General features: G+C 41.8%; 1 protein-coding gene across 2 annotated transcripts in view; it reads right to left on the bottom strand.

Annotated features, from left to right (window-relative positions):
- The window catches only part of XPOT (exportin for tRNA), a 50,429-nt gene that overhangs the window by 12,763 nt on the left and 23,673 nt on the right, over nucleotides 1-13,993 (bottom strand). For both annotated transcript variants that reach the window (XM_055117927.1, XM_055117926.1), the window contains 5 exons: nucleotides 12,355-12,424; nucleotides 7,103-7,341; nucleotides 5,765-6,050; nucleotides 2,051-2,240; nucleotides 254-370 (listed from right to left, as the gene is read on the bottom strand). In XM_055117927.1, the coding sequence (XP_054973902.1) occupies nucleotides 254-370; nucleotides 2,051-2,240; nucleotides 5,765-6,050; nucleotides 7,103-7,341; nucleotides 12,355-12,424 (902 nt within the window). The remainder of the gene's footprint in view (nucleotides 1-253; nucleotides 371-2,050; nucleotides 2,241-5,764; nucleotides 6,051-7,102; nucleotides 7,342-12,354; nucleotides 12,425-13,993) is intronic.

Raw genomic sequence — 13,993 nt, 5'->3', positions numbered from 1 at the left:
GGGCTTAGGGTCTGGCCTGCATAAAGCTGACCCTGGTCTGATCAGCGAGTAAGGTCCTTGAGCACCGTCAGGAGTTGCCCTGAGTGCAGAGATAAAGTTAAGGGGCATGGTCTGAGTCAGCCCCAGGTCCATGGCAGCCTAACACCCCCTAGTCCTGAGGACCCTCAGAAGAATTGCCTGCTTGGAAGGGAGAGAATTGCCAGGAGAGGCTCTGGATCTCCTGAGCGTGGCTGGGGAGGGAAATTTGTCTTACCCCAGAGTTCTACCAACTTTGAAAGGATGATAAAACATGTTTTCTGTGCAATTGGATCTGGGTATTCGACCGCTCCTTGGATGACCGTAACTAGCACTCGTTCTACATTCTCTGCACCTACACAGGGAGAACAAAACAAGTTTAATTTCAAAAGAAACCAGAAGTGAGTTTGAAGCTCTAATTTCTACCTAATGACAAGACCAAAACATTTCTGAAATTAAGATTCCTTCCTTGATTTGTCTTGGGAGCCACACCCAGCTGTGCTCAGAGGACCATGTGTGGTGCCGGGGTACATGCCCCACTTTCCTCGCTTTTAAATTAATTTAGCACCTTCATTTTTAAGTATAAGCCACTGAAAAATCACTCTTCCCTTATTATCTAGTTTTCTGGATTTCCAACATAACAAAATTCTCTGTTAATCTAAAGACCCATTTGTTTTTCAAGTTCAAAATGGCCACTCAATCGTCAGAATGATTCTGGTAAATAGTCACTGTATTATTTATACTATTAAGGAACCAACTAAAAAATTAAGGAACCAACTAGAAAAATAACTTCGGGTTGCCTTAGGGTTGGGGAAATGGCCCCAAACAAAATATATACTTTGTTTTTTTTTAGAATATATATTTTGCACATGGGAGTCCCAGATCAATACCCAGCTCTGAGTGGTTCCCCCAGCAAAGTTAGAGCTGGGTGGTCTTGGAGCACTGTGCTAGAAGCTACCCCCCTCCTTGGTACTATCAATGTGGCCCAAATCCAAAATACAATGAAGAGGAATACTCTATTAGATGTTTATCCAAATGATTTGAAAATATCAATTTGAAAATTTTTCTGTGAGCTGGAGGTAGCATAGCAGGTACTCCAAGTCACTTGCCTTGCATGAGGCTGACCGTGTTCAATCTCTGGCATACCATATGTCTCTCTGGTCCCTCTGAGTCCATCAGGAATAAGCATTGTGCATTGCTGAATGTAGCCCCAAATCCGTGACTCCCCCCCACCCAGAAAAGGAGAAAGAAAATATCTATGTACCTGCTACTCTCCATGGTCAACCACCATTATTCAATAGTCCAAACATGGAATCAACTTAAATGCCCAAAGAGGAATGTATATAGAAGTTGTGGTCTAGGCAATGGAATGCCATTAAAATCATCGATAAAATTTGTGATAATACAGCAGGAAGGGTGCTTGTCCTGCATGTGGCCAACGAATTTGATCCCTGGCACCTATATGGTCCCCTGAGCCCGTCAGGAATGATCCCTGAATACAGAGACAGGAATAAGCCCTGAGTACTGATGGGTGTGGCCCTCCAACCCAGCCAAAAAAATACTGTAACATCTGGGACAAAATAGATGGATTATAAGGTTCATGTAAGAGAAAGAAGGAAATGAAAGAGAATGACATGACAGATGGGTTCACTCATGTGGAATATAACTAAAGTAAATGATCTAACAAAATAAAACTTAAGACTCCATAAAAACTATGGCTGCTATCAGAGGTAAAATAACAAGAATGCATCAGTGGAAGTATGTTTTGATGGATGGATCTGGAACTTTGAGTGGGTGAATCTTAGATAACTACAAAGAAATGTTAAGTTATATGCCCCAAATTTTATAACATTGCAAACTGATTGATAATGCCTTAGGGAAAAAAATGATACAAATGAATTCTAAGACTTTTATGTGAAAATGAAATCCAACCTGAAAATCAACTATCATTCAAGAGGCCAACATGTAGTCACCATGCAGACACAGAGGCCAGACAAAGACTGAAACACACGACAGAGGCAGCAAACATCCCCACCTTGATTCGCTATGACTTCGCTCATTCCGCTGCCTGTGACCGTCTGAAGAAAAGCAAAGTAACTCCTCCGCAGCATCTGCTTCTCTAAAGCGGCAGACTGATCGTTTTCTTCTGCTGGCCGCAGCAGTACTTCAAAAATTGCATGCAGCAGAGGCATGAACATTTGTTGCAAAAATGGGGATACCTGTACCTAAAGAAAAGAAATAACTATTCATTCTTCAGAAATGAGCAACAAAATTGTTTTCATTATTTTTTCTCTTTTGGGCCATGCCCACAGTAGTACTCAGGGCTTATTCCTGGCTCTGTGCTCAAGATCCCTCCTGGAAGGGCCTAGAGAACCATATGGAATCTTGAGAACAGAACCTAGGTCAGCTGTGTACAAGGCAAGTGTACACACCGTAGTATCTCCAATCTAGGTGAGAAAATTAGTAACAGAAACCACAGTAAAAGCTAATAAAATCCTTTCTCCAGCTTCTATTTAGAATCTGAACATGATTCAGTTAGCAAATACAATGTTATAATTCACAGGGGCCAAGGGTGCACATGCATGCTTTGCATGCACAATACCCCGCTCAATCCCAACACTGCATCTGCTCCCCTTGCACCCGGCTCCCTCGAGCCACTGAAGGCCCCGGAGCACAGCTGGGACTTCCTTGGGACTTAGTACTAAACCATCTAGCCGAGTTGGCAAGTAGCACCGAGAGAGGATCTGGGCCCCCCAAACAGGAGAGGCAACCCCTCCAAAACAATCGATACAATCTACGTAACATATATGTATACGGTCTACCCTGAGGTGGGTTCAACCCGATTCCTATAGTTTGAGATTCAGGTTAAACTAATAGAGTCAGGCTTATTCCACAGTAAAAGACTGTTACAAAAATATTTTCAAATTTATATTCTCAAATGAATTTTACTGCTAAATATAAATTAATTTATATGATGTCCCCTGGGGCTTTAAACGCCCTGGGACTTATTCCTTAACCTCTGTGCCTCAATGTCTTCATCAGCAAATTATAGTATATTCAAGTAAAGCTGTTATAAAGGTCAAATGAATTAACATACAAGGAAATGTTTTAAATAGATTTTTGACATAGAAAAAGCAAGAACAAGTGTATGTGTTATGTGCAAAGCTCATGTTTGGCTAAAGCTTCTCCTACACAAAACTGACCTTACCACGTTATTACTTTTATTTATTTAGTTTTGGGGCCACATTTGGTGGTGCTCCAGTCCCCAAAGTTACTTTCAAACTGTTTCTTGGGGCACATTCCACTCTGGCATCCCCCTCGTCCCAACTCTGGGTGTGCAGTCTCTCGAGTACCCCAGAGCTCCGCTGGGGCTGCGCATGCTCTTTATTTATTTATTTTATTTTTTGCTTTTTGGGTCACACCTGACTATGCTCAGGGGTTACTCCTGGCTCTGCACTCAGGAATTACTCCTGGCGGTGCTCAGGGGACCATATGGGATGCTGGAATTTGAACCCGGGTCGGCCACGTGCAAGGCAAACGCCCTACCCGCCGTGCTATTGCTCCAGCCCCTGCGCATGCTCTGTAGAGCAGACTTCTGGCTTTTCTTTCCTCACGATCTCTCCCTCTCTCTCTCACCAGAGAATCCCATTCTCTTTAGCATTTGTATCTGCTTGCAATTATCTTGTTCCAGAAACATGATTTTGTCAACATGTGGCAAAATGACTCTCAGCCACTCTGGACAGTGCAGGCCATGAGTCAAATGCGACACTGAATGCTGACTAGACACTTTACAACAAGTGCTGCTCTGGGGCCAGGGGCAGAGTGTAGTCCTGAACAACCAAGGGAACTGTTCTGTGACTGGAGTAGTTCCTTTTAGTCACCTTCCCCACCGCCCCCAAGATATAATGGGTCTGCTCAAATGTGGGACCAAATTAGATACCATCTGCAGGACTTAAAGGGAAATATACCTCTAGACAGTCTTGCCTTTCCGGATGAGACTGCTCGAATGTTTAAGGATAAGCTCCAAGGAATTCAATGTGAGAATTAGCGCAGGGGATTGCGGATGCACTGCAGGGCCTCAACTCGAGGTCACGGTGGCAAAGCAACACCCACACTCTTTGCAGCACTGGTATGGCCTGATCGTGTCCGGTTTATTGGTTGTAGGAGCGAGCCTCCTGCAGAGAAGCCTAGCTAATGCCGAGAGCACAGCTGTTGAGGCTATTTTTATTTTTTGCATTTTGCAAACAGAAAGGGGGAGATGTTGGATTCCCTGTGGCGCTGTGATTCTCCTTGAGGTGAATCCTCAAGGATTGAGGGTTCGGAGACGTGGCTCCAGAGATGGGGAGGACAGCACCCAAAGGGGCGTCGTCTCCCATAATTAGTAACTGCTGGGGTTCTGTTCATCATTTGTCCTTTCAGTTCAAGCAGCTCAGGTTTGACGTGGGGTCATCCTTTCTCACAGGGAGCGTATGCTGACTGTCACACGCGCTCAGTGCTCCCGGAGCTTACGCTAACTGAGTTACACCCAAACTGCCCCCAGAGCTTATGCTGAGTTATACCCATATTGTGCTCCCAGGGCACACCCAGTTCCAGAGAGAGCACTCCAAATCCTCTGTGTTTATGTTTAACTTCTCTTTTGTATTTTACTTTCCCTATCTTTTAACTGCATTGTATTCTGTTCTGTCCGTCTCCCTACCCTTCATGAAGTAGTTTCTCTTTCCCCGTGGGAGGTGACAAGTGGAATGACTATAGGTTCCAAATGCACCCAGGAACCCGGTCACTTCAGGATGGTGACACAATTAAACATTTTTTAATTAAAAATTTCAATTATTGGCTCTTCAAGCCCCTGTTTTCCCTTGAACATGTATCTTATTTGTTAGTCTCCATGTTTCTTGCTTATTTCCACCCTGGGGAAGGCTGTATTCACTCTTGAACACTATATCCCCTCTTTTTCTCCTCTCACATCTTCCTAACCAAGTTTTGTTCAATAAAATATATCTTGCTTTGCTTAAAAAAAAAATATTCAACTGTTAACTGGGCACACAAATCACAGTGCTTTTTGCCTTTTTGAAATAGTACTTAAAGCCATTTTCTTTGTTTTTCAAAAACAATTATAATTTTCATCTATTCCACACAGCCAATAAAGTGTGTTTTTATTAAAATATCTAGTACAGGGGCTGGAGCGATAGCACAGCGGGTAAGGCGTTTGCCTTGTACTCGGCCGACCCGGGTTCGATTCCCAGCATCCCATATGGTTCCCTGAGCACTGCCAGGAGTAATTCCTGAGTGCAGAGCCAGGAGTAATCCCTGAGCATTGCTGGGTGTGACCAAAAAAGCAAAAAAAAAAAAAAAAATCTAGTACATTCTTTATATTAGGCAGTCAAAGAGACGTTGGGGATAATAAATATACAAATGATCTATGTCCTCAAGTAACCTGTATTTAAAAAAAATACAAAATGGCAAAATGTAACCATAAATGTTAAGCTAAATATACAACTTGATTTTTAAGTCCAGGGATTATCTGAGTTCTTAAGTTTATGGCTGGGGCCGGAGCAATAGCACAGCAGGTAGGGTGTTTGCTTTACATGCGGCCGACCCAGGTTCAATCCCCTGCATCTCATATGGTCCTGCAAGTACTGCCAGGAGTAATTCCTGAGTGCAGAGCCAGGAGTAACCCCTGAGCATTGCTGGGTGTGACCCAAAAAGCAAAAATAAAAATAAATAAATAAATAAATAAAGTTTATGGTACCTTAAATTTGGCGGTGATCTGGTTGATAAGAGGAATGAACTCCTGGAGGTCTTTTGCTTCACAATCTTTGAGCATATGTTCCGAGGCAGATGGAATGAACGGAAGAACTTCTTCCTCCAGGCAAATAATCATGCGATGAAGGAAAGTGCGAACTCCACTTCTGAGAATATCCTTTTGCAAGGGACAACTGAGGGCTGGCAGGAATGTCTGTAAACAGTCCAGATAAACTTCTGAGCAGCCACACTGCTTCACAGTCTGCTTGTTGCTGAAAGCCTTGCTGGTCCGACTATGAGTAAAATCAGGTAAACTAGTTTTCAGTTTATTTTTCAAATTTATGAGGTAACCAAAACCAATGCAAATTATAAAAACTGACAAAACTAAGAGGTCAATTTTTCATTACGATTACATTTAACTCATATGGTTATTTGTAAACTACTGCCCCCATTTCCATTAAATGGGTTATTATGTGGGTCTAATGAGTACAACTAAAATTTTTTTAAAAACCCAATAAAATATGCAGAGAAGAAAAAGACCTATTTAGGGTTGTTTTTTTTTTGGGGGGGGCACTAAGTTGTACTAGGTAATCACAATGCATTTAAATTTAGAAAACAATCTTTAGAATCAAGTGAATATAACTACTCTAATAATAGCTTTTGCACTAAGTATCTTATAGAGCATTTTCCTTCTTTAGCTTCTAATTAGCTATTTCAACTTTCGCACTGTTACTGTCTGCCAATGAAAAGGATGAGTAAAGAGAAAGGGGCCGAGAGAAAGTCTGGGTGGTCTTCAGGACACAATCCTAATGAAAAACAAAAAAAACAGTATGGTCTCTTTAAACTAAAAATCAATAAAAAAATAAAATAAATTACCCAAAATATCTTTTAAGGTCTCTTTAAATTTTGATCAGAAATGTCTCAACATATCATTGGCAGATAAACCCTTCCACTGATCCTGTTAAATACAGAATCAATTTGTGCCAAAATACAAGAGTTAAGAATTTTGGTGACTGTCAAGTTAGAAACACATAGTATTATGTAAGTCCCAACTGAGTCATATAACTCAGGAGATTTAGAAAAGTTCAGACAATTCTCTGCACAATCCAATTCTTTTGAGGGGATCAGGTGGGGAAGCAACATCAGGCTATGCTCAAGGGTACTCCAGGGACCATGCAGTACCAGGGCTCTAAGCCAGTGCCTCTACATGTGAAGAGCATGCTCCAGCCCTCTGATATATCTCCCTGGCTCCGGACAATTCAATTCTGGAATCTGGGATATATTCGCCCAAGTCTAGAAGATCCTTAAGTAACACCATGTTACAATCTGAACTGCAGTCACCCACCTGGCAAATCCAACAGCATGGTTGAGACAGTCTGCTAGTGACGCCTGCCTTTCTTCATCTTGAGCCAGCATTAACTTTTCTAACAGAATTTTAAACTTCTCCATTAAGGGAGCCAGCAGATTTCTCATTAATGCTTGCTTCCGCTCTGCAGGGTATTCACTATTAACAATCAGCACTCCAGCTGTCTCATAAATAAACAGTTGGTCATCACTGCTCAACAAAGACTGGTAACCATTCTCCTAGAATGAAATTTAGCTCATTGAAATTTTTTTTTGCCAGTTCCTCTCATAAGTAAGTATAAGAGGGACAGCAAAAGTAATCTATCATACCAACTCATTATTACAAAGAAATAATCAAGTACTTACAAATACAAAAAAATTTCTCCAGGATCACAAAATGAAGAGAAAGAAAACTGAATTAGGGCAGTCAAAAGTTCATGAATCTGATTCTACTTGACAAAATTTTGTATGGGGTCATATAAGTACTAGCCTTGCAACTTGTTTTCTTTGGTAAGTCTTATTTTAAGTGCATTTTGAGGCTAAAAATGAAGTACAAAGGTGCCTTGAGTATTGGTATACAGGCCATAGAAGTCAGTATTTTATACTGCCTGAAAGTTGAATAGTAACAAAAACTAAGTAAGGCATACATAGACAACATCATTTCTCAACAGGGAACCATATATCCCCAGTGAGCCATCAGGATAATCAAGAGAGTGACAGGTGAAGATCCTACAAAGAGCAAACCACAGAAAGGAAACAAGGTTGAATGGGGCTTGCTGGGAAAAGGTTAAGGAACACTGACAAACACAACAGTTACTCAGTGGGTTGAGCCCCTGCAAGAGGCCCAGTTGAAACCAGGACTGCATGGTTCCCAACACCTGTGGGGATGACCCTAAGCACAGAGCTAGGGGTAGCCCCGCCATACCAAATGGCATAGCCCCCCAAAACAAATAAAAACGTTAAACAGTCTTATTCAAATATATGCACATATCCCACTTAATAAGCTTTGTTACTTTTTACAATTATGTTCAAAGGACAAGAGGTGGGGGACAGACTAAGCCTTCTTGTTAAGGAACAATATGTAAGTGGGAAGGGTGCCTTGCATATGGCCAAAACTGGGCTCAGTTCCTCCCACCCCATATGGTCTCCTTAGCCAGCCACTAGTGATCACTGAGTGGAGAGCCAGCGTGAGCTCTGAGTACATACAGTAAGCCCCCCAAACAAAAGCAACAGCAGAAACCACAAACAAACAAACAAAACAAAAAACAAAAGCAACAACAAAAAAGAAATAATATATAAGATCAGAGCAATAGTCCAGAGGAGAGGGTGTTTGCCTTGCACATGGCTGACCCGGTTGGATCCCTGGCATCCCATATGGTCCCTCAAGCACCTCCAGGAGTGATTCCTGAATGCAGAGCCAGGAATAATACCTGAGCATTGCTGGGCATGGGCCCCCCCACCCCCCCCAAAAAAAGAAGAAGAAAAATAATATGTAAACATGGTCTAAAATGGGGATGATCTCAGTGTACAAAAAACTCCTTACATTTAAACAGGAAAAATTCTTTATCTAGAATATAAATCATTTACTAAGTATCACTAGGACTGATATATTTTTTCTATTTGAGAACAAAATAGCTATACAATGAACTCAGAGTATACATAACTCAATGAAAGACTCAATAATCAGTAAAAGCTATATGAATCAGGTGTTTTTGTGTATGGAAAAGAATTGTAAGTTAGTACAACTTCCAGTTTAGAATGAATGGAAATCTTCAATACTCGTAAAGTAATAGCTAAATATGACTTTTTAGATGTCTAAATCCTATCCGTTTGTGTGAACTGTTAGGCAAACTGGCTGTAACTATGTGAAGCACTTTACTAGGTTTTTGTAATATGTAGACAAAGAAATTGAAACAAATTATTTCCTTTTGTGCAACAATACTATATAATCTTTGGTATTTTCTTTTGTTTTTTTGGGGGGTTGGCTATGCTCATGGCTTACTCCAGGTTCTGTGCTCAGAGATGACTTCGGTGGGGCTCGAGGGACTATATGGACTGCCAGGGATCAAACCGGGGTCTGCCACATGCCAAAAAAGTACCTTACCCGCTGTACTAGTAATTTCCCCAACCCCTACACACTTTAAAAAAATTTTTTTTAATAATTTTTTGTTTTTCTGGTCACACCAAGCGATGGACAGGGCTTACTCCTGGCGCTACACTCAGGAATTACTCCTGGCGGTGCTGGGGAACCATATAGGATGCTGGGAATCGAACTCGGGTTGGCCGCGTGCAAGGCAAATGCCCTACCCGCTGTGCTATCACTCCAGCCCCTGCTATACACTTTTATAACCTAAATACTTGTATATACAAAAAAGCATTTTGTGCTTAGCCCTTTTTAAGTGGCAACCCCAGTAAAACTTCAAAGAAGTGGAAACAAAATGAGGTGATCTTAGTAACTTGCTTTATATAAAAACATGTCAAGTCAAAATTCACTTAAAAAATTATCTCAGCAAACTAGTCTTCAATAGGAAGCTTATCACAGGGGAGGGGGGGGACTAAGGTGGGGGAAACAGCGGAACAATGGCGGGGGGTGGGCACTCGGGAGGTGGCGTGACTGTGTTATGCACGAAAGCTACCCACAGTGTCAAAAAAAAAAAAAGTACCTCAATTGGCCCAAAAATAGCATAGAGGATAGGGGATTTTGCTTTATCTCTGGCAACACATATAGCTCCCTGAGATCCACAAGAACTATCACTGAGTCAGGAATAAGCCTTGAGTACAGCCAGTATGATCCAAAAAACTGTATCACTGTATCACTGTCATCCCGTTGTTCATTGATTTACTCGAGCGAGCACCAGTAATGTTTTTATTCCTCCCAGCCCTGAGATTCTAGCAGCCTTTCCTTACTCATCTTTCCCAAGATTGAAGGCTCTCTTAGGGTCGGGGGAATGAAACCTATCGTTACTGTTTTTGGCATATCGAATATGCCACGGGTAGCTTGCCAGGCTCTGCCTGTGCGGGTGAGACACTCTTGGTAGCTTGCTGGGCTCTCCTAGAGGTATATACATACATACATGCATGCATACATACATACATGTATGTATGTGTATGTATATACACCACTGTATGACTTGTTGCCTACTGTCTGAACGCCATCAAATATGGTGTGGTAATTATGGAAAATGGGCAGAAGTGTCTTAGAAGCGGCCCGGAGTGTGGCAGTGGTGGATAGTGGAGGTCGGCTGCCAGGGCTGGGTCCCTTGGGGCAGGGAGGGTTCTAACTGAGTGAAGACACTGGCTCGAAGTCCCAAATTTTCCTTGTGACTAAAAAATACACATAAAATGTGAACTGAAAAATAAATATTATTACCCAGTCCATGGTATCTTATAGATAGAAAAGAAGTGAAACACCAAATGCAAAGCCTGAATGTAGTTTAGAGCAAAATAAAAAGCCTAATTAGAAACATGATTAATAAGAATTAATCACAAGCGCTGTTTTCACTCTGGCACAAGTTCCTGAAATTATATTAAAAATGTGAAACACCACAGTTGAAAAGCAAGCACTTTGCTGGGGTCCTGAAGTTCCCCATCACCCCAAGCCACCCAAGTATGTAACAATGCACTTCTACTGATTAGAAACTATCTTGCTAGCACCTTTTTTAAAGTGATTTATAGCAACTTAATTCTAACCACTTACATAATAAAAGAAAAAAAGGCAGAAAGTAAATTACAGATTAATTACAAGAACAGGTTCTCTTCAGCATGAAAATGCAGGTTGCCAGTTATCATTAAATTGCTCTACAGATACAAGCATTGTTAGTCCAGTTAGGATCAAGTACACTACTTGATCCAAAAAAACAACACAAACGACCAAACCAGACCCAAAGTATCTCAACTTAGGGGAGCAGAGATACAGTACAGGGGTTAAGGTTCTTGCCTTGCATGTCGCCAAGCCCAGGTCCATCCAGGGCACCACGTGATCTCTGAGCACAGAGCCAGGAGCAGCCCCCGGGCACTGTAGGGTGTGGCCCCCAAACAACAATAACAAAGTGTCTAAGGGACACAGAGATGACTGAATGGACTAAGTGCATACTTTGCATGCAAGGGCCCAGATTAGATTCTGAATACCGCATGATCCTTTGAGCACTTATGAGAGAAAATCCAGTGTACTGCTAGATGTGGCCCCCAAAGAACACCAACCAAAAATGTATATTAAATCTTTCTAGTGAAAGGGAGAGCAAAGTATTTCAAGCTCGGGCAGAAGAGATAGTACAGTAAGAGGTTAAAAGCCATGCATGCAACTCCACCCAGTTTGGCCTTTAGCACTGACATTACATGATCCCAAGTAACACAGGATGCAGCCCTGGACAGCCCCTGATCACCAATAGGGTGGCCCAGATAATCCCCAACACTGCAAGGGCTGAACAATGAACTATAGGCGGGTCTGTTCGGCTGTAATCACTGTAAGGGGTCCCCATGCTTCTTGACCAGGGTTTGGGAGACCACCTCGGCCAAAACAACAACGAAAAAACAACATGATAAAATACCAAAGTATCCAAGTCAACAAGCCCATAAAGATTTTCACTCTAAGCCTAAAATTGCAATTAAAAACATCAGTATAGAAGGTCCTGAGCAATAGTGCAGCGAGCAGGGCATCTGATTTGCACATCGTCTACCAGGGTTCAATCTCTGGCATCTCATATGGTCCTCTGAACACTGCCAGGAGTAACCCCTATGCATTGTTGGAAGTGGCCCCAAGATAACTCTCTCCCCACTCAGAAAAAAAAAAAAAGCAAAAAAAAAACTAGTATAATAACAGCAGTCACTGAAAATGGACACGATGATTGTTGTACTAAACAGACAATAATTTGGTAAACTTTTTCTTCTCTACAAAATTCTCATCAATATTTAAGAGCATGAAGAACATACTTATCACACGCCAATCTTACTATTCCGACTGCTTTCTAGTTCTATGCTCTGTCTCCTGTATTTCTATAAAGATCTGGTCAGAAGTACTAATCTTATATGCCACCACTTCTTCACTGGGGGGAAACCCTCAAAGGCATTAATACTACACTGGAAGTTAGAATTTCAGTTGTGATTACAATCATATTGTTACACATTAAAAATCTATCTAATTTATAAACCAATATTACTTTGATGAAAGTGCTTCTGAAAAGATAAAAAAAAAATAGAGGCACATGAAGCCCCAATATCATACAGGGAAAACACATACTTTGAAAGGATACTTACAGGTGGAGACAGCTCTAATAGGTCTTGTATTCTATTCAAAATGTCCTCAATGAAAGGATTCATTTGTTTACTGAATAAAGAAAAGAAGGAAAATCAATTATATAAATAATTTTGCTTGACAACTGCTGTAAGCACTGTAAGGACTGTCCTCTCGTTGTTAATCGAATTGCTTGAGCGACACCAGTAACGTCTCCATCGTGAGACTTGTTGTTACTGTTTTTGGCATATCAAATATGCCTCGGGTAGCTTGCTAGGCTCTGCTGTGCGGGTAGAATACTCTCGGTAGCTTGCCGGGCTCTCTGAGAGGAATGGGATCTCTGAGAGGAAGCCGGGTCAGTTGTGTGCAAGGCAAACATCCTACCCGCTGTGCTATCGCTCAAATACCAAATTCCTCTGGAAGGGAAAGTGAACTTTTTGACCTGAATTTGGTCCTTGCACCCCATATGGTCCCGAGTGCTGTCAGGAGTACTGAACACAGCACCAGGAGTTATTTTTTTTATTTTTATTTTTTTGTTTCGTTTTTGGGTCACAACCGGCAATGCACAGGGGTTTCTCCTGGCTCTTCACTCAGGAATTACTCCTGGCGGTGTACAGGGGACCATATGGGATGCTGGGATTAGAAGCCGGGTCGGCCGCGTGCAAGGCAAATGCCCTATCTGCTGTGCTATTGCTCCAGCCTCAGCACCAGGAGTTAAATACTGAGCACATCCAAGTGCAACTCAAACCCTCACCCCCGCTCCAAAAAAGTTCAATTATAAGCAAGCCATATAAGATTATAAGGATTGACTATGATTTTTAAAAAAATAACTCTTTATAAACTTAACAGTAAATTTTTGTACAAAAAAGGGTACTATAAAAGAATAAAAAGTAGATTAGGTTAAAATGTTTCTTTAAGAAACACTCTTTAGCATTTAAAAGAAGTCATAAGGTGATTCATTTATTGCTGGGTAATCAATATCATTAGTGATATTACATATAAAAGTTACTGCAAACAAATCACATTCCAGTGATTAACAGAATGGCTAGTGAGATGGAAAAGAAGTTATAAAATAATGGTTCAAACAGTGAACACCTGAGTTTTTGAAAAAAGTATTAGAAGGGGTATGGTGCTGCCAGCAGGTCAACCTGCATCTGTGGGGCGAGTGCATCAGCAGCCTGATGGTGCCTTCAGGCTTCCTGATACCCCCAAATTGCCGCTGTGCCTTTGGCCATACCCCAACAACTTGGGGCCAAGTTTACCAAGAAATTAAGTGGCAAAAGTTAGGTAGGTGGGAGACACACCCACAAACCACCTCCGGCTCAGCTATATAAGCTCACTTACTGGCCGTATTTCAGAGACCTATAAATCTCGAAAGAGATCAAAAGCCGAAGTTAGGGCCGGTGGCGCTATGAGCGGCGGGCAAGTGGGCGCTCCTATAGGGCATATGCCAACAGTTTGTATCTCTGGAGAAGATGGAAATGAGGGCCATGATCCAGAGACACACAAAGGAATCTCCAAACCGAGCAGCTCGCTGCAGAGGTTTCTCCAGACCCTCACGTGACCTCTTATGCTGTTCATAACAAGCAATACAAAAGGAAGTATGGGGGAAGATTGCCATAGACGGGGAGGGGTGGAATGGGGTGGGGGGATGGCAAAGCT

The sequence above is a fragment of the Sorex araneus genome, chromosome 10 (genome assembly GCF_027595985.1).
Source record: "Sorex araneus isolate mSorAra2 chromosome 10, mSorAra2.pri, whole genome shotgun sequence".
NCBI lineage: Eukaryota > Metazoa > Chordata > Mammalia > Eulipotyphla > Soricidae > Sorex > Sorex araneus.
The sequence above is the reverse complement of the archived record's forward strand: the minus strand, read 5'-3'. Positions and strand labels throughout refer to the sequence as shown.